The sequence below is a fragment of the Hipposideros armiger genome, unplaced genomic scaffold (assembly GCF_001890085.2).
Source record: "Hipposideros armiger isolate ML-2016 unplaced genomic scaffold, ASM189008v1 scaffold_1529, whole genome shotgun sequence".
In the NCBI taxonomy this organism is placed as follows: Eukaryota; Metazoa; Chordata; class Mammalia; order Chiroptera; family Hipposideridae; genus Hipposideros; species Hipposideros armiger.
In genome coordinates this window covers 159,725-180,206 of record NW_017732879.1, presented here as the reverse complement: position 1 = coordinate 180,206, position 20,482 = coordinate 159,725, and the positions used below count along the sequence as shown (strand labels likewise).

Genomic DNA, 20,482 nt, shown 5'->3' with positions numbered 1-20,482 from the left:
TCCCAACAAGGTCGTCTTGTTTTGTTTGAATGTAAGCTTTATTAGTCTTACTGAGCATCGACCTGAGGCTCGACTCACCACCATGTGTTGGTCAGCATCAGCCTGCCACCAAGAACATATACTTGGATTAACATAAAATCTCTTTTCTAGTTGCACATAATCGAAGTCGGGCAGCTTGCAGCAGGAAATCAACCTTTTGTAAAGAAAGCTGTGGATGTGTTTTTCCCTCCAGAAGCTCAGACCGATTTCCCAGTAGCTATGCAGGTATGCATGTGCTGCTCTCTAAGTGGGATGGAACGAATCACAGATCTCAGGTGGAGGGGAACAACAGATAGCGGCCTCTTGTGCCTCCGAAGTTGCCAGAGTAGATATATGAGAACATGGAGAAGATGAGGTTGAGGCTTGTCTTCTGGCTCCTTGCTGCTTTAACACTCTCTGATGAGGAGCACTCTTTTCTACAAACAGGACTTTTTCCATCTCACATACCAGAACTTCAGGCCTTCTTTTTATTATAAAAGATTAGATGTTCACTGTAGTACAAAAATATAAAAAACAATTCTCTGTAGCTGAATCAGTTGGCTGTAAAGTATATCAAAGATCTTACTACTTGTTATATAAAAAAATTTAGATATAAACCTTTTCTGAGCAAACTGGGAATCACACTATATGTGTAAGATTATGTAATCTATTCTTTTTACATTTTTGCTCAGTCCGTACATTGTAGGTGTTTCCTTAAGTTATTCATTCTTTGTGAGTATTGTGGAAAGTAAGCAGTTATTTTTAGGGATGTACCATAACGTGGGATGTTTGAGCTATTTTTTTTCTGCTCTCAAATATTTATGATAATTTCTTTAAGCTAGGTTTCTAGAAATAGTTACATGATCAAAGAATGTAAATTTTTTTCCAAAGTGAAATTGGCTTTTTTTTTTGTCTCACAAAAATATATGTTGTCGATAAATTTCCAATAATATTAATACATGTAACAGCCGAATTAAATATCAATGGAAATCCTCCCACTGCTGGTAATTGTGACCATCTCTTTGGAAGTATCTTTACATGCATGCAAATATATACAAATAGACTCATATGAAATGGCTTTGTACTGACCTTGCACTTTACAACCTTCTCTTGCTTTATTGGAGACCATTCTATGCCAATAAAATGCATGTATTTATTTTAATATCTGCATCATCTATTTTGTAGATGTACCATAATTTGTTTAGACAATCCCCTGTTGATGGGTGTTTATGTTTACAGTAAACACTTCTAGGAACATTGTCATCCATACATCTTTGTGCATTAATCCAAAAGTCCAAGGATAAACTCCTAGAAATGAAACTGCTGGGTCAGGCCTCAGGGCATGAGTATGTTACTGACCTTCAGGACCATGCTGTCCACTCGCACTTCTGCCAGCAACTCCCCCGTTATTTGGACAGTGTCTGATGGTGTTCACATTCTTCCTGTGATTCCTGTCAAAGTGAAATAGGTTTACCAGTCACTCATATGCATCTTGTTGAGTGCCTCTTCCTGATTTTGGCATTTTTTCTATCAGGGTCTTATTTGTACAAACTCTTTATAGTTTTAGAATGCTATGTGCTGAAGTGTTTCAAATCTTTTTTCCAGTCATAACAAAAGTTTATTTGTGGCATGTTCCACCTTGTGGAAGTTTTGCCTTTTCATGTTGGTTTGGTATCATGTTTTGAAAAGAATTCTACACCCCAAAATGATAAACATATTCACCCATATTTTATTCTATTACTTAGTTTTATTTTTTATTTAAAAATCTTTGACCCATCTGGGATTTACTTTTATCTAAAGAGCAAGATAGGGATCCAGTTCATTACCCTCATGCCCCATCCTCAGATAGCCAGCTAGTTATATCAATATTGTGTACTAATTAAAGCCTGTTTTCCACTGATATGAAATACTACCCATTCATATTAAATTCTTACATATATGTTTGATTCTATTTCAGGGTCAGTTAAGTTCCATTTGTCTCTGTCTCTTCCTTCATTCCTAATGCTACATTTTATTTCTTAGTACCACACATTTTTATTGTAATTACTGTAAGTTTTATAATCGGACAAATTCATCTGCCTTTCTCTCACTCCACCAGGCTTTCCTGTGTGTTAAATATTTTTCTGTAAGAGTTCACGGCACTTGGCAAAGGTCTGGTTAATAAGTGGTGATGGAGAGCAGGCTGGAACGTGAACACAGTGTTTAAGGTCTTTACCCAGAACTTTCCCCTAATTTTATAAACTTTCAGCTTGCTTAAAGGGATTTGGTGAGAAACTGGGGAAAGGATAGTTCTAACTGAAAGGTATATGGAGTAGCCTGATTTATTAGACCTTTTTTGAGAATGACTGGGCAAAGTATTGGCTTTAAAACTAGTTCTCTGGCCGGCCGAGTGGCACATTGGTTAAGAGCTGGCTTGGAACGCCAGAGGGCCCCGGTTTGGATCCCACATATGAGGGCCAGTGACACTGCCCTTTACAGCTAGATGCTGAACAACAGCTCAACCTGGAGCTGGGCTGCTGTGAGTCGCGGCAACGGTGTAGGCTGCAGCCCCTGTGGCAGTGGGTTGCCAGCAGCCAGCGTGAGCGGCCAGCAGCCACAGTGAGCAGCCGTCCAGAAGCCGGCGACTGATCTGCCTCGCCCAGGAAGAGCGCAATGGTGGTGCCAACTTGGGCCAGTGAAGCCACGTCCTCCACAACTAGACTGAAGAACAAAACGACAGCAACTTGTCTGTTCCCCTTCCCCCAATTCCCCAGCACTGTTCCCATCCCCCAATTCCCCAATTTAAAAAAAAAACTCATTGCTCATCATTTGTGAGCTCTTCTTCCCTATTTGGCTTCTTAATTTTCCACCTCTTCTCTATCTTATAGATTGGATCTAAACATGGTGTTATTTATTTGATCACAAAGTATGGCTATCTTCATATGTATGACCTAGAGTCTGGCGTGTGCATCTACATGAACCGTATTAGTGCTGACACAATCTTTGTAACTGCTCCACATGAACCTACCTCTGGAATTATTGGTGTCAACAAAAAAGGACAGGTATGTATCTCTGAGGTTTTATTTCCCCCCTTCTCCATTCACTGGGGACTGGAGGTTAACTTTTTCTCCTTGTTCAGGAAGGTTGTCAGTATTGTTAAACTTACACCCATGTCTCCCTTCTCCTTCATGTCATCACCTCACCTCTCAGACAGCACCATTCCTAACACAGGATTGAGTCTGAAAGCAGCCCCCTTCCTGCATGAAGCTTCTACCAGTGGAGCAGCTGTTCTAATACACACCACTGACATCTTTAGGCCACGCACACATTAACTGGAGAGGATTGACAAAGCAGATGCTGTGCTACCTCAGTTACCTTTCTCAACTAAAGTTAAAAAGACAGTTAAAACAAGAAAATCAGTACTTTAAAAAAAAGCTTGAGAGGAAACATTGTCAGTTCCACCCAAGTGGGTTACTTTGATATAGTTATTCTGAACGCATCATTGGTCAATGTCCTTACAACTTGATATTTTTCTTACTTGATACTTTCATAATCTTTTAAACAGCTATGTAGAATCCCATGCTGTAGCAGTACCATGATGTCCTACTGTGTTACCATTAGGCATTTGTCTCCTGTGCATCCTGTCATTATTAGGGCCAACATTATAGGCAACTCAGCATGCTTTAGACTTTGCTGATATTCAGCGTCTGTGAGCAGAATGTGGCAGTGTGTGTATATGGAGCACTTTTCTAGACTGAACCAATCTCACTTGTTGGGTCCTTACAGGTGTTGTCGGTTTGTGTTGAGGAAGATAACATTGTGAATTATGTAACCAACGTGCTTCAGAATCCAGAACTTGGTCTGCGTTTGGCCATTCGTAGTAACCTGGCTGGGGCAGAGGAGTTATTTGTGAGAAAATTCAATATGCTGTTTGCACAGGGGAACTATGCTGAAGCCGCCAAGGTAGCAGCGTGTACACCAAAGGTAATGATACGAACACTGTGCACTATCCTGAGAATAGATGAAATCACAAAAGCATTCCACTGCTGATGTTGGAGTACCTAAGTGGTGTTAGTGGTTTTCAGCTTTAAATTTTTGTACCAAGGGCATAACAGTAATGAAAACAAATAAGCAAAAAGCACAGTCTGCTGCAGTGACATACTCTTTTTCATTTTGTTCCAGTTCTTGTCCATATTTCTTGCCCAACTTTTTTTTAAAGATTTTTATTAAAAATTTAGCTAGCATACAATATTATATTAGTTTCAAGTGTACACCACAGTTATTCAACATTTATATATCTAAAGAAGTGATCACCATGATAATTCCAGCAACCATCTGACATACTATGCTATCACAATATTATTAACTGTATTCCCTATGCTGTATGTTACATTCCCATGGCTTATTTGTTTGATACCTGGACTTCTTTTTCTCCTTCACCTTCCCCCCACTTTTCAATTTTTCAATTATATTGATAGTATTAGTTTATATTAATTTCAGGTGTACAGCTTAGTGGTTAGACATTTATATAATTTAAGAAGTGATCCTCCTGACTCGTCTAGTACTCACCTGGCACTAAACATAGTTATTACCATATCATTGACTATATTCCCTATGCTTTGCTTTACATCCCCATGACTGTTTTGTAAATACCAATTTGTACTTCTTAATCCCTTTACCTTTTTCACCCATATCCCCAAACCCCTCCCATTCATCCAACTCCTTAACTTAGCAAATTTATATGTTAAGTGGTTGTACCCTATTTTATTTAATCATATTCCTACTCTGGACTTTCTCCACTCTTCTAGAGTATAACAAACAGTACTACTGCTTAAGGCATTTTCTTTAATTTATTTCATTAGGACAAATTATCCTGGGACTGGATCTGCTCCTAGGTAAATAAAGGCTTTCAGTTTGCTTCTCCTTGAAAGGCTTTTTTCTGTCTTTCAAGTGATGCTTATGAACAAACCGTTTCTAGCCTTCATCTGAGACTTTGAGTACGTATTTTGAATTAGAAAGTAATGATATAGTAGAACTTCATTATTGCAGGACTGATTCAGAAGCCTACTTCTCACTGCAGCAAGCTAGGAAGAAGGAAGACCCTAAGTAGAAGTGACCTGTGGGACCAAGAATCACTGTGTTTGTGGTTATTGCTGAAGGCAGAAGCCATTGCCTTGGTAGAAGACTTTATGTGGCTGACAATTCAGTATAGAATTTCCATTGGCAGATTTCTTTTTTATACTAGCAGGTTAAGTGAAGTGATGACCTGTGATTACAACACAACGACCTGCATTTCCATGTATTATTAGGGAATCCTGCGTACCAGCGACACAGTTCGGAAGTTCCAGAGTATTCCTGCCCAGCCTGGGCAGGCCTCTCCTTTGCTCCAGTACTTTGGAATCCTGCTTGATCAGGGTCAGCTCAATAAACTTGAGTCCTTAGAACTTTGCCATCCGGTTCTTCAGCAAGGGCGCAAGCACCTCTTAGAAAAGTGGCTGAAAGAAGATAAGGTACAGACACCTGTGAAATCATAACCCTCAGCACAATTTAGAATTATGTCACAGGCTCACTATTCCTCTGGTCCTAATCTTGTCTTGTCCCTTTGGCACACCACAGCTGGAGTGTTCAGAAGAACTTGGAGATTTGGTCAAAACTGCTGACCCTACACTCGCTCTGAGTGTGTACCTTCGGGCAAATGTGCCAAGCAAAGTTATCCAGTGTTTTGCAGAAACAGGCCAATTCCAGAAAATTGTGCTCTATGCCCAAAAGGTAATGCATGTTTAACCATTAGCATTCACAGATAATTTGTAGTTGGGTGGTTGGTAATTCTGAAGTTTATAAAATACCCTTCTGTGTAAGTGCTCTCATTCATTGATAATGGTCATATTTTATTCTCTTCATTTTTTTATTTTTTTGTGTTATGTTTATAGTCCTTCCGTCTCCTTTCCAATCGGGGGCTTTCCTATAATTTTATCTTGTCTTTTTCTCCCTTCTTCTCCATTCCTCCTCAACACCCTCTGTATGTTAATTTGCTGATCTTGGTGGGCTTCTAGGCCTTGTCCCTGCAGCTCACTGGTCACTGTGCTGGGTGTCGGTCAGAGCTTGCACACTGGTTGGGGTGATTTCTTTGTGGTTCAGGTTATTTGTACAGTTGATTGTGCCTCTGTATACATGGGGTCGGCACACTGAATTGAATGTTATGTTTGGCAGAGGGCCGGCACATACACATGCTAACATTGCTCCTCATTTCTTTGTAAACCTAAGTTTGGAACAAAAGGAAACTTTTCCTTCCTTCCTTCCTTCCTTCCTTCCTTCCTTCCTTCCTTCCTTCCTTCCTTTCTTCCTTCCTTCCTTCCTTCCTTCTTTCTTTCTTTTCCTTTCCTTTTTTCTTTTCTTTTTTTTAACACTGAAGAGTTTGTTTCTTTTCCTGATGGGTGTTCCCTTGCTTCTAGGTTGGCTATGCCCCAGACTGGATCATTTTGCTGAGGAGTGTAATGAGGATCAGTCCAGACCAGGGCCTGCAGTTTTCTCAAATGCTAGTGCAAGATGAGGAGCCATTGGCCAGCATTGACCAGGTGAGCACGGGTGTTTGGGACAGCTTTTTGTGGCTTTGTACAGCCATCAACTAGATTCCCTTTCATTTGTTTTCCTGTTATCAGTGTCTCAGTTCTTTGTTATTAATCTTCCATTTTTAAAAAACCTGATGTACTAGGTAGGGGAGCTTGTGTTCTAGTCTTTTATTATTTGAATACTTGTATACCTTTGTTTTTAAGTATTTTAGAGGATTTGGAGATTCAAATGTTATGAAAGTATTTCCTTTAATCTACTCGAGTAAAATGCCCCGTTGGTGATATTGGTGATGTAATTTTACAGAATTGCCTACTAACAAATAATGGCCATGAGTTACGTGAATTTTGATGATGTAAGAAAATGCAAATAAAAGTACTAGTTGTTCAATTTCTAAATGAGATTAAACTTCAGGAAATATTTCAACAGGAAAATAAAACAATTTCCTTTGGGTAAAAATGTGGCTTGTGATCTGTTTTAGATTGTTGATGTTTTCATGGAAAACAGTTTAATTCAGCAGTGTACGTCCTTCTTGTTGGATGTCTTGAAGAATAATCGCCCAGCTGAGGGGCATCTCCAGACTCGCTTGTTGGAGATGAACCTGATTCATGCACCCCAGGCAAGTGACATTTCTAGGCTGAAACCAAGGGACAGAACACCTGTTGGTGTGGGACTTAGAACTTTAAAAGCAGTAGCTTTGGGCTGGGTTGTGCTTGTGCCAGAAGTTTATCTTTGCCTCAATGGACATTCTCCAGGACTTCCCTGCAAGGAATTTACAGAATCCATAGTACAAGACTTTCATAGGTACAGTTACAATTGATACATCATTTCTTTTACTTTTTTTTAAATTGTGGTAAAATTATACATAACAAATTTTACCATTTTAACCTTTTTTTTTTCTTTTTCTGTAGAGGGCAGTGTCACTGGCCCTCACATGTGGGATCCGAACCGGGGCCCTCTGGCATCCCAAGCCAGTTCCTAACCATCGCGCCATTCGGCCGGCCCCCATTTTAACCATTTTTAAGTGTGCGATTCAGTGGCATTAAGTACATTCACAATATTATGCAACCATCATCGCAATGTATTTCCAGAACTTTTTATCATCCCAAACAAAAACTTTGCACCCACTAAGCAATCACTCTTCATCCTCTCCCCAGCCCTTGGTAATGTCTACTTTCTGTATCTATGAATTTGCCTGTTCTAGACACTTAATATAAGTGGAATCATACAATATTTGTCCTTTTGTGTCTGGCTTTTTTCACTTAGCATATTATTTTCAAGGTTCATTCATGTTGTAGCATGTATCAGAATTTCATTCCTTTTTATGGCTGAATAATATTCCATTGTATGTTTATGCCACATTTTGTGTATACATTCATCTGTTGATGGACTTGGGTTGTTTCCACCTTTTGGCTATTTTGAATAGTGCTTGTATGACCATTGGTATACAAGTGTCAGTTTGAATTCCTGTTTTCAGTTCTTGAGAACATACACCCAGAAGTGGAATTGCTGCATCATTATGGTGTTTCTGTGTGTAATTTGTTGAGATGCCACTATATGTATTCCAAGCAGCTGTACCATTTTACATTTCCACTAGTAGTGTATGAAGGTTCCAGTTTCTTCAGGCAGGACTGAGCAGGACGGCATAAGATTTCATCACACTAACCAGAACAGCACCCTATTTAAAAGTTATGAATTGTTCTGGAATTTTTCATTTAATACTTTCAGACTATGGTTGACCACAGGTAACTGCAGTATGAAACCACAGAAAGAGAAATCGTGGATGGGATGGGGGGGCTACTGTACCTGGTTGGTGTTCCATATTCTAAAAGAAATGGGAAAGAGGGTGAAGACACCATGAGACATGTACCTCATCAAAACTAGGTACTGGTTAGGTATTGGGTCAGATCACTCAGCAAGGCAGCAGGGTTGTTGTATTGATTCACCCATTCTTAGCCCAGAGTTTCCTGATTTAAACATAATGTCAAGTCTCAGAATTCTTTCTAGGGGTGTTTTTTGTTTATCAAATGTTACCCCCCAACTCCTAATTCTGCCTTTAACCAGAGAAGTCTAGTAGACATCAAGAGGATTTGTATTTTCAGGTCTGATTCTGACTGTTACTACTGAGGATTGAGTTGATTAAAGGAGACCTTGGTAGACTCGAGTCCTCATATTGACCCTACCATAGAAAACTGAATGTGAGGGCTAAAAAGTCAGAGCAACAGCCTTGACTGATCCCAGTGACAACACTGAGGGCAGAGCCTCAGCCTTTCACACGCACCTTACTCTGCACCCTGGGAAGACAGAGCAGCCTTGTGCAAAAGGCCTCAGTGGCTTGGAATGATGGCCAGAGCTCTGCTTGGGACTGCAGCTGCTGCTGCTGCTATGCAAGTAGTGATGTGGGCAGGGGCCCAGACATGGGGAAGCACCGGTGAGCACTGTTCCAGAGCTGTGCCCTGAGGGTCATGGTTGAGCAGCTGAGCTTAAAAAGTTATTACTATGGCTCAGGCTTTCTTACTGAACTCACTGTTTTACAGGTTGCAGATGCCATCCTTGGAAATCAGATGTTCACTCATTACGATCGGGCCCACATTGCCCAGCTCTGTGAAAAGGCAGGCCTCCTACAGCGAGCACTAGAGCACTACACCGACCTCTATGACATCAAGAGGGCTGTGGTCCACACTCACCTCCTCAATCCTGAGGTAAGGCGTGCCCCTGGCAATTCCCATTGCAGGTAGCATCCACCTTGTCAGTAGGGTCGCATGCTCCCAAATTTCCAATGTTGGCACTTGTGGGAATGTGTCTTCCCCTATGTGTGAGCCTCATCACTGCAATGAGCATTTCTCCTTCAGCTCACACAGACCCCTACTTGCTCAGCCACACGGCTGGGCCTGTATCACCTCTTTCTTCCCATTGTTTGGTTTGACTTAGTCTAACAGAGAGAGCCTCTTGCTGACAGCTCCAGCAGGATTGTCTGAAACTGTTAGCAAAAGCTAAATAGCTGTTGCATTCCAGTTCATAGAATAGATTTAGCATCAACTACGGAGCGTCACAGGGTTTGTGACAGCTCATTGAACAGTTGAGGTCAGTGTCTTACCCCAAGTTTACTCCCAGCTCTCACTTTTTACTATGAGGAATCGTTGCTGTTCTTTATATTTTTGAGACTCAGAGGGAAAAATTAATCCAGATATTTTGCCAGTGTTGGCAGCATTTAAGATGGTGCAAAGTTGTGAACAAACTCTTCCTTGCTTCCCAGTGGCTTGTCAGCTTCTTTGGATCCCTGTCAGTGGAGGATTCTGTGGCGTGTCTGCATGCTCTGCTGTCTGCCAACATCAGACAAAACCTGCAGCTGTGTGTGCAGGTGGCCTCCAAGTACCATGAGCAGCTGGGCACACAGTCCCTGGTGGAGCTCTTTGAATCCTTCAAGAGTTACGAAGGTAACATGTAGCTGCTGGCTGACCACATCTCTGTGGCTGCTGTTAATGCTCTGCCTGCCCAACCTAATGGTCTTCCTGAAAAGCTGGGCAGGAGGCAGCACTCACCGCCTGTGGTATTGCTCAGTGGCAGAAGATTCCTGCTGTCTCATGTGTGTTACCCAGCCTTTTTGGTGTTTGCAAAAGAAGAAATCGGTTGGCATTGTTGTGGGGAGACTTAGAATTCCCCTGTGTCCCTGGACCCTCTGTGGATCCAAGTATATCTCTGTGTCACACAATCAGCCTCAGAGTTCACCTGAAACCCTGGAGTACACGGCCCTGAGAGGGCAAGGTTTCCCTTGAGTGAGAGCCCTGTGGGGGCTCCAGTGTGTGTGGTTGCTGGGCTGGCAGGCCTGCCCTTGTTGGCTTCCTTTGCCCCCTTGTGGGCATCATGCTGAGAAGGTGTGCTAGTGGGGGGATGGCTTTCCCAGATGAGGGTCTGTTGGGGACAGGACAGGGCTGTCTGGCCTGCCTAGGACAGAGACTGTGCATTTGTCTAGTGGGTCATCTGCCATGTGCCTAGTGAACCTGGGACATTGGAGGAGTGAGGCAAGACCTGCCCTCAATTGATCTGGCCTTCTCGTCAGAAGATTCCATCGCAGGAAAGGCCACAGCAGCAGCTGGGGAACACTGGGCTGGCACAGGCTGCAGGATAGCATTAGTGGAAACCATCACCTTAGTGCTGCCAGTTCTATCCCCAGGTTATAGTCAAAGACCTCCTCAAGGAAAGTGGTCTTCTCTGGTGTATCACGTCCTACTATTGTTACCGGTACCTCCTAACTGGCCCCTGAAATGGTTAGAAAATCATCAGCCTCTGTGCTCTGTGACTCACCTTGGAGCCCAATCCATGTGGCTCTTGTGTCAGGTCGCAGACTTTGCATTTTGAGGCTCCTGTTTGAAGCCATTGCTTTTTTTCTCTGTTCCTGGCATGTCTTTTTAGAGCAACAGTCATAGGTTACCTCAGTTTGAATTATTCTTGAAGATGACCATTTGAGGTATACCTGGGCCCCCCCAGAAGGATTCCACATACACACATAGATGGTATTTTACACCAAAACTTCCCAGTTATACCTCCCAAATTTGGTGGAAACCTGACAAGCTGTTTTTGAGAGACACCAAAGCAGACAAACTTCACATAGATAGTAAGTTCTGAGTAGGCTGTGGGTACTTGGAGAATGGAGCTATGGCATTGTAGGCTAGGCCGTCAAGGGCAAGGGGGCTACGACTGGAGAAGGCAAGTGGATATTTGGAGGGCACAAAATGGAACAGTCTCTCTTTATAGGCCTCTTCTACTTCCTGGGCTCAGTTGTGAACTTCAGCCAAGATCCAGATGTGCACTTGAAATACATTCAGGCTGCCTGTAAGACGGGCCAGGTCAAGGAGGTGGAGAGGATATGCCGAGAGAGTAACTGCTACAACCCAGAGCGGGTGAAGAACTTCCTGAAGGTGAGTGTGTCCGGGCATCATCTCCTTCCTTGAGCAAACCAGCAGCCCAACTGCCCAAGAGTTGGAAAGCTGGGTTCTTGCCAGTGTCCCTGGATCCCCAGTGGTAGAGCTCTACTTTATGGTCTAAAGTTCTAGGAAGAGTCCACTGGTCATTTTATGATCCCTTTGTACAAAGATACTTGAGTCTGTACTTTTAATTATCTGATAGATGAGTAGAGGAAACTGGTTTATTGCTGCATTATATTTCATCAATACCCAACTGTGTCCTTGTTAATTAGTCTTGGCAAGGCTGCAGAAACAAACCACTCAGTGCTAAAAACAGAAACAAACAACTCACTCCTAGTGGCATTAAAGCAAGCTTATTTCTTTCTCCTGTGCTGTCCTGGGTGGGTGTAGAGGGTCAGGGGTGTTTCTTTCTTTCCCACCATCTTTCAAGGACCAGGCAGATGGCAGCTTTGCCATCTTCAACACATCACCCTGAATATTGCCTTCTCAGTCCACTGCAAGAAAGAAAGAGTACAGAGGAACTGGCATGGGTGGTTTCTATGGGTAAGACTTGAAGTGGCACATGACACTTCAGTTCACATTCCTTTAGCGAAACTAGGCCATGTGGCCACACCTCAAACTGCAAGGGTACAGAGAACCTGAGAAATGTCCACTAGCTATGGCCAAACAAGGGAGACATGATTGTGATGGATTGAAGGGCATGGAAAGCAAGCGTGTGTGGGGCAGCCCCTGCACCAGCAGGTGGTGTTACATGGAGTAGGGCTGCTTGTCTGGAAGGACAGCACTTACTGGCAGGTGTTCTTGAGAGTAGCTCACACTCTGCTGCCTGGTCTGGGTCAGATTTCTGCATGATGAGCTGCTTTTCTTAACCCAAAAGATGTTTGGTTTTGGACCAATTTGGAATGTTATTGCCAAATTTAGCAGAGTTCTTTTTTTCTTTAACCATATAGTATTATCTTTTCCCCACTTATTTCCCAAAGCAAACACTGCATCCTCAAAAACAAACACTTTAAAACAACAGCATATCCAGAATAAAGTCTCATCCTGAGTCTCCTGCGGGGCCTTTCAGCATCAGTGCCATCCTTGTGCTGAGGCCCTCACTTCCTGGCTTCTTCTGTGCTTTCCAACACACAGGAGGCCAAGCTCACAGACCAGCTTCCCCTCATCATCGTGTGTGATCGGTTTGACTTTGTCCACGACCTTGTTCTGTACTTGTACCGCAACAACCTGCAGAAGTACATCGAGATTTATGTTCAGAAGGTACTGCTGGGACCATCGCTGCTGGCTCCCGGTTGACACCTGGCTGCCTTTGTGCCTCAGTCCGTGGTAATAGTCTACACCCGAGAGGCTGCCTCTGACCCCTGAACATGCCTGAGACTGTCAGTTTGAAGGGTGATGGTGTAGCTCGGGCTTCCATAGCAGAATACCACAGTTGGGCAGCTTAAACAACAGATGTTTACTCCTCACAGTTCTGGAGGCTGAAAGTCCAGGATCAAAGTGCCATCCCACCACCTTGGGTTGGTTTCTCCTGAGGCCTCTCTCCCTGGCTTGCAGACGGTACCTCCTCAGTGTATCCTCACATGGCCTTTCCTCTTTGCCCGTGCCCATGCCCATGGTGTCTCTTCCTCTTATAAGATCCTATTGGATTAGTACCCCATCCTTATGACCCCATTTAACTTTAATTATCTCCTTCAAGGCCCTATCTTCAAATATAGTCACAATGGGGGTTAGAGCTTCAACATATGAATTTCTGGGGAGAGACCATTGAATTCATCATAAGAGCTCTTTCAGGTTTTTGCCCACACTGTCCAAGTCTTGGGGGCCTTGTAACAATGACCTCTGTCTGTAGCACTAAAGTTGCCACCTTGACCATTCTAGGTCAACCCTAGCCGGATCCCAGCTGTGGTTGGAGGGCTGCTTGATGTGGATTGTTCTGAAGAAGTAATTAAAAACTTAATCATGGTGGTGAGAGGACAGTTCTCTACTGATGAGCTGGTGGCTGAAGTAGAAAAAAGAAACAGGTAAGGTATCTTAGCTTGGTATCTTCTCTTGCCCCTGGGTCCTAGTGTTTGTTGTTAAATCTCTGACTGATTCTCAAAGATCCCTTTGTGGCAACCTCCTGGCCCCAGGACTGACAATCTCTGTGGCTGGTCTTTTGTGTAACAAATCTTAGATCTAGTAGTGAGTTATTTGCTGTTGGTACTGAAGACCTTTGGGGGGAACTTAACAACTGAAATCAATTTGGAACTCAAGTCTGTCTCGGTCCCTAGAGCAACCTGAAGTTAATGGAAGGAGAGTTTTTTTTGTTTCTAGAAGCAACCTTCACATTCCAGGGACTGCCCTGGAGGTTTTGGACAATAGCTTTGAGACTTTGACGGTGCTCTTCCTTCTTTTAAAGGCTAAAGCTGCTACTTCCCTGGCTTGAGTTCCGGAGTCAGGAAGGCTGTAAGGAGCCTGCCACTCATAACGCACTTGCCAAGATCTACATTGACAGCAGCAACAACGCTGAGCGCTTCTTGAGGGAGAACGCCTACTACGACAGCAGTGTGGTGGGCCGCTACTGTGAGAAACGGGACCCGCATCTGGCCTGTGTAGCCTATGAGCGGGGGCATTGTGACCTTGAGCTCATCAAGGTGGGCATCAGATCCGCTTAGCTGCTGGGTGTTGCTCTGGCCTCCTGGGAAAGGGTTTCAAATGCATGCTCTGTGGGGACTGCTGAGGGCCTCCTCTGAACCCCACAGTGGCAGGTCATAAGGTACATTTCTGCAAACTCGGTTTCCTTGTAATTCAGATACCTTGTTTCCAACCTGATCGTGCCCTGTTTGTATGTATTGTACCTGTAGGCCTGCTAGGCCTGGCCGGCCCTGAATCTGACGTGTTAGCCCTCCACTTACTGCTCTCTGTGTTACCTGATGTCCTGAGGGCAAAATTGAGCCCCTTAGCCTGACCCGGGCGCTCCTTTGTGGACCGCCACACTACATCCATCAGCCTGACTGCCTCCCTTTGTCCTCTCCTCTCTTGAGTGCCTCTGGCTTACGTGCCCTTGCACCTCCTGACTCCCTTCTCAGGACAACCCCACATACATGCCCTCCACCGTCTCTTCTTCACCATGGAGCTCTTGCTGGCATTTTTTGGAACATTCCTCCCAGACCTCTTGTGTACCTCTGCCTTGGCTTGGATCTACATGTACTTAATTACTTTCTTAGATTGAGCTGTTGATCCTTAGTCACGTGACCTAAAACTCCTGAAATTTGTGTAAGTGCACCTGATGTTTGATCGTAAGCTCCTTGTAGGCAGTTGGTCTGTTTGCCTCCAGCACCTCAGATCATTTGACGATGTGGTAGAAACTCAGCAACTGGGGAAGGAATCTATAAGGGTGTGAAATGTGCAGAGCTGGAGAGCAAGAACAAGTCACCAGTTTCTCATCCTACTCTAGCTTTGGACCCTCACCTTGAAAGTGACAGGCCAGTTGGACATAGCCCCTCACCTGGCAGTCTCTGGGGAGCCAGTTTTTGTGAAGCTGGGACTTGAGTTAGTTTGATACCATAAGCCACCTTTGGCTGAATTTACCACCTTTTTATTAAAGCACAGTTCAGGGACATCTTGGAGATCTTTGCACTCATCTGTCCTATGAGGTGATATAAGATAGACATCACCTTTTAGTAAGGCGGAGTTCAGATAGGCAAGAAACACTCTTTAAGGAAGGTCTGCTCTGTCAGAGGGAAAGCTGTGATGAGATTTCGGGGCAGGGCGCCGGTGTGCTTGGTGCCAGGACAGCCTGCTCCTGCAAAGCACCTGTGAGCAGGCTGCATTCACAGACATACACGCATCACTTAGCCGTGTGCCTGGCATCAGACTCAACAAATCTGATTCCCACCAGGCCTTAGCAAGTGCCTCACAAATTGGAATGTTCCTCTTGGACAGTTGGTTTTTTGGAGATGTATTATAGCATTCAGAAAAGGATCTCAAGTTCAATGAAAGCATATTTTAAAGTTTATAGGCTTTGAAATGTTGCAGCATATGCTATTTTATACCAGTTCTAGGCTAGTCTAATGACACTTAAGAGATGTTTAGAACTAGCTACATGTGAGAATTTAAATTAAAACTAAAAACTTAGTTCCTGCTTCATACACTATTTCAAATATTCAGTAGCCTCCTGTGGCTAGTAGTGGGCATATCAGACAGCACAGGTGTAGAACATTTCATCTCAGAAAGTTCTGGGGGCAGTGCAGCTTTAACGTGACAATTAAGTTGATGTGGAAAGGAGCTGCAGCACATCCACTATAAGTTGCTTCAAACTGAAAAATGGGCATTTTGAGGTAATTTGGCGCTCTGAAGAGTACATTGTCAACCCTTTAGGGTGCTGCTCATCCCATTCAAAGCGCTATGTCTCACTTGGGCTCTGGCTGACACCAGACGAGTGTCAGGGACAGAGGAAACTGACAGGAGTGGGTCGCCCAAGTAGCTTCCGTTGGTTGGCTACTTGTATTACACAAGTGTATTCATTTCAGGTTTGCAATGAGAATTCTCTGTTCAAAAGCGAGGCTCGCTACCTAGTGCACCGGAAGGATCCAGAGCTCTGGGCTCACGTCCTTGAGGAGACCAACCCATCCAGGAGACAGCTGATTGACCAGGTGAGCTACAGAAACGTGCACACTGACACACACCTGCATTTTGCCCTCTAATCAGCTCAAGTGACTGGTTTAATTATTACATCAAAAACATCTTCAGATACCTGAACAGGCGATCTTGAGACCCTTCACTACTTTTACCCCTCCAGAAGCAGTTTGCCTAAAAATGGTATTTATGCTCAAGGGTGAGCTCACTTGGAGCTATTTATTGGTTAGGGCACAGACTTGGCCCTGATGTCTGAAGCAGGGATGTTCGGCCCCAGTGAAAGGAATGTCTGATGGCATGCTGCATGCTAGATCCTTAATTTTTTTTCCAGTTCAGTCCCCACTGACGGAAGTTAAGTGGCTCTCAAGTTATCTTGGCTAGACTTCCCTTTGTCAAGAACCCCATGCCCCCATTGTGACTATCCAGTGCCTCCTTGGAGCTGGAGCGCGGTGTTAGAGCCAGGGGCCCTTCCCTAGGTATAGCCTGGCAGGTGGTTGTTGGTCTTGGACACTCAGCAGGCTTCCTGCAGCCTCTAAGTAGCAGATGGTGCCTTCGTCATACTCTGCACCATCCCCTAGGTGCTGGTCACACAGTTTAGGAGTGGGCTGACACCAGTGTGGAAACAAGACCCTGGTCCCACAAGTGGGCTTTAGCACCTACCTCCCTTGTGTGCATTGCCACCCCACTGGGTGCATTTGTTTAAATTTGAGGGTTGTATTTCACCTGTGTCTCTGCTGCATTTCACCTTCCTGTTTTCTCCACTCTTCCTCATGCCTATACCATTATTTTTTCTTAGTAAACTTTATTTTGGGACACTTTTAGATGTATAGAATCCCACGTTATATTGAATGTTTATTATATACTCATCTCTCAGATTGACTTAAGGATTTAATACCTTTCATCCAAACCTGGGCCTGGGACAGAGGCTTTTTGAATTCCACTAGGGATCTTAGTCCAAGTTCACAGACAACAGACATTTTTCTAGGTGTGGTCCAGCCTCCTGGTATGTTTTGTAAGTCAGTCTCATTATCACTGAGCTGAGAAGAGCAGATTTAACACTGCACTTAACTAAAGCCAGCAGGTGCCTCCTGGTCTCCCTGTGTCTGTGTGGAGCCACTGGTCCTGTCATTATGTCTGCTGTGACTGAATATTCATAGCCACCTCCTGCAGTGCCCCTCTGATTAGAAGGAGTGCTTGATGGCATTGGTAGACTGCTTTTAGGTCTGGAGTAGAAACTCATTATGGAAAATTTACTTAGAAGAACAAGTTCCCTGAGGTAACGTTAGGTTGGGCATCCTGTGTTGACTCAAACAGATGGTAGAAATTTACTTTTGCCCTGAAAACAATCAGTGTGTATTTAAAGTGCTCTAAGGTTGTCAAGAATTGACAACTAGATAGATGTCATAATGCCTACTCATCTTCTACTGTGGATGGACTTCGTGTGCTGTGTCACAGTTCTCCCTTCCCTCAAGTATATTCTTTTCGGTTACTTAACTACTGTGGTAGCCCCTTTACTCAAACTCCCCTGCATGCCTGTTGGTATTGTGTTTTAACAACGCAGAGGTATCTTATCGTGCAGAGTACACAGTTGCCACTTAACATTGAAGCCCCTCAGGATTGCAAGGTGGAAGTTCATGGCCAAAGGCATATATCACCTATATCAGGCCTCCTCAGACTCTCTATTCTTTCTCATTAAGCCACTGCTATTGCCCACCTTTGATAAACACCAGAAACTTGGCAAGGATGATAGGGCCTGAAGTCACCAAAGGCCCCTGGTACAAAGTGCAAAGACAGCGGGTGCTGGTCTAGCCTGCTGTTATTTGGAAAGTATACTCTGGAAAAAATGTCTTTATGCCTGATTTGTAAGTTTTCTTATAGCTGAGATACCATGTCATAATTGGATGAAGAGCAGTGTGGCCAGTCTCTTGTTGGTCTTTCCCTCAGAGCATGGTTCAGAGGGCTCCAGAACTTGAGTGCACTCAACCGGGTCCCGGGAAGAGGGCTGGGCCACAACAGCTAGCAGGAGGGCTGCCAGAGGCCCCCGTGGTATCTTCATTAGAGAAACGGAGGCCATATTTGCTATGAATAGTGCCTTTAAAAAAATTCGAAAGCATGCATGCATTTCAACTACTGTTTAGTGCACTGTGTTGTTGGCTGCGGAGTAAATTTACAGTATGATCATTGCAGTACATAAGGATCACTGTAGCCCTTTTGATGTGAGAGAAAAACTGATTATCAAAATAGAGCAAACAGAGAAATCCCTGCAGTTGACCTCTTTAGATGCCCTTCCCTCTCTGCCCTGAGTAATCTCCCATTTTTCTCTGTTCCAGGTCTATTCCAGGCTATCTTGGAAGAGCCCTTCCCTTATCCTTAGCTTTAATGACACAGTCTTGAATTGATTTTATTTAACCAAGTTCTTTCAAATGATTTTTAAAACCAGGTGGTACAAACAGCATTGTCAGAAACACAGGACCCTGAAGAGATCTCAGTTACTGTCAAGGCCTTCATGACAGCTGAACTGCCTAATGAACTGATTGAGCTACTGGAGAAGATTGTTTTGGATAACTCTGTCTTCAGTGAGCACAGGTGAGGGTTTGCCAGGGGTAGGGGTGGGAAGTAGCTGCTGACTTGGTCAGGTTCAAACATCTGCCTGACATTCACTTTCCGTTGCAATCTTGTCTCACCTCATCCACCCAGCCTCACCATCAGCTGCTCCCCCAACAGATGGCCAGTCTTCTTACTGCCTTCTGTATCTCAGTCCAACCCTTCCCTTCAGTTATTTAAATTCTACTTATCTCTTCTAGCCCAACTTAAATTCTACTTTTTCTAGTAAGCCATCCTTCTTCTTACTGCTCTGGCCCACACTGTTCTTTAACCACAATGCTCAGGAAAGGGAGCTAACATTTATTAAGACCACGCTTGTCCCAAGTTATGTTAAACTGTTAAAATCATGGTGAACAAAGCTTGGAAACAAATGGCAAGAGAACTAAACCTGGGCATGTATCAGGGAAGACTGGTTGGGGGTATAATGTAGAAGCGTGATGAGTAGGATCTGGGGTAGGAAGAGCATTCTGGTCAGAGCAACAGCATAGGCAGCCATCTTGGAGGTTACGGAGCATGCTTCAATGTGGTCTCACCTCCTATTTATCACCACTTTAAAATTTATTGTCAAAGAATCTGTATCAAACAGATTCTAGTGTATTCACATTATAAATCCTGCTATAAAGATTTAATTGTAAGATTTATTTTGTAAGCCAGAAAGTCTTTCAAGGTCTGTGGTATTGTGTTAAGGAGTGTGTGTACCTTTTTTTTTGTTTGTTTTTAAACTTGGAAATGCTATATGGTAAATTATGGAATGTGAAATTATATTTTAATGGAATCATAAACTCTGATTTATAGGATGCCAGAGTTAAGGTACCTGAAGTGGCTAGGATATTCTACCTGGCTAACCTCTTTTAATAGATATTAGCTTGTGAGTACTTCCCACAAAAAGACACTTAAAGGTGGTTCTGGCTTTGTGTGCTGCCTCCTTGGACACTGTTGTTTCTCAAACATGTGGGGAATCCTTCAAGTTCAGATCCTATCACTAGAAAAACTTAAAATGTAGGATGAAATATACAAATGATCTTTTAAAATGAATCAATGAAATAGCAAGTAAATAAGTCTGAGATTTCAAAAAAAAAAAAAACAGAAGTAGGAAGGAGACAGTCTGACTTATGCCAAACCCTCTTGAACTCAGGCTGTGTTTCTAACACCCTACAAGACACAGAGGGCAGAAGACAAGACCTAAGGGCCTACAACAGGTGTGAAATTTAAAAGAAACCCCTCCTCAGTGCAAGGATAAACTAAGAATATGCTAGTATTGTCTAGCCCTCTGCTGAAAGACCAGCCAAAACAAACTAAAAGAGCTTTTTTGAACCAGGTGCTAGATTATGATGACAAAAATGGCCCTAAAAAGCTGACCTTCTTACGAATTTTAGCACAAATTCATGTGAACTGGCATAGTATTAAAAATCCTCAAGTGAGTAATTTAATTTTAAAGTTATTGCCATCAAGTAGTACCTTCAGATCTCTGTCAGAGACAAACATACATCCACATGAGAAGAACCTACCTTCTAGCAAGGCTTCAAAGAATTTTGACAAATTACATTCCAAGAAATGAGTTTATAGTAAAAATGTTAACAAAATGCATAAGGAAACAAGGCACCATTATTAGTAAGAGCTAGCAGTAACAGAGTCTAGTCAGACCTGCCTAGAGAAACTAGAATTATCAAAGGTATTGGACTTATCAGGCACAGAATATAAAATTACATGTAATGTGCTTAAATACCAAAAACAGATCAAGCCGATTTTTAAAGCACTGAATAACTTTGATA

At 43.3% G+C, this 20,482-nt stretch overlaps 1 protein-coding gene across 1 annotated transcript in view; it reads left to right on the top strand.

Moving 5' to 3' along the window:
- Nucleotides 1-20,482, top strand: part of CLTCL1 (clathrin heavy chain like 1) — a gene marked incomplete at its 5' end in the record, with an annotated part of 68,962 nt that overhangs the window by 10,211 nt on the left and 38,269 nt on the right. Inside the window, 15 exons of the mRNA XM_019634166.1 lie at nt 151-264; nt 2,886-3,059; nt 3,784-3,981; nt 5,307-5,507; nt 5,614-5,766; nt 6,450-6,572; nt 7,046-7,183; nt 9,102-9,266; nt 9,821-10,001; nt 11,320-11,483; nt 12,624-12,749; nt 13,368-13,510; nt 13,888-14,122; nt 16,001-16,123; nt 18,547-18,692. Coding sequence (XP_019489711.1) covers nt 151-264; nt 2,886-3,059; nt 3,784-3,981; nt 5,307-5,507; nt 5,614-5,766; nt 6,450-6,572; nt 7,046-7,183; nt 9,102-9,266; nt 9,821-10,001; nt 11,320-11,483; nt 12,624-12,749; nt 13,368-13,510; nt 13,888-14,122; nt 16,001-16,123; nt 18,547-18,692 — 2,384 coding nt within the window. The remainder of the gene's footprint in view (nt 1-150; nt 265-2,885; nt 3,060-3,783; nt 3,982-5,306; nt 5,508-5,613; nt 5,767-6,449; nt 6,573-7,045; nt 7,184-9,101; nt 9,267-9,820; nt 10,002-11,319; nt 11,484-12,623; nt 12,750-13,367; nt 13,511-13,887; nt 14,123-16,000; nt 16,124-18,546; nt 18,693-20,482) is intronic.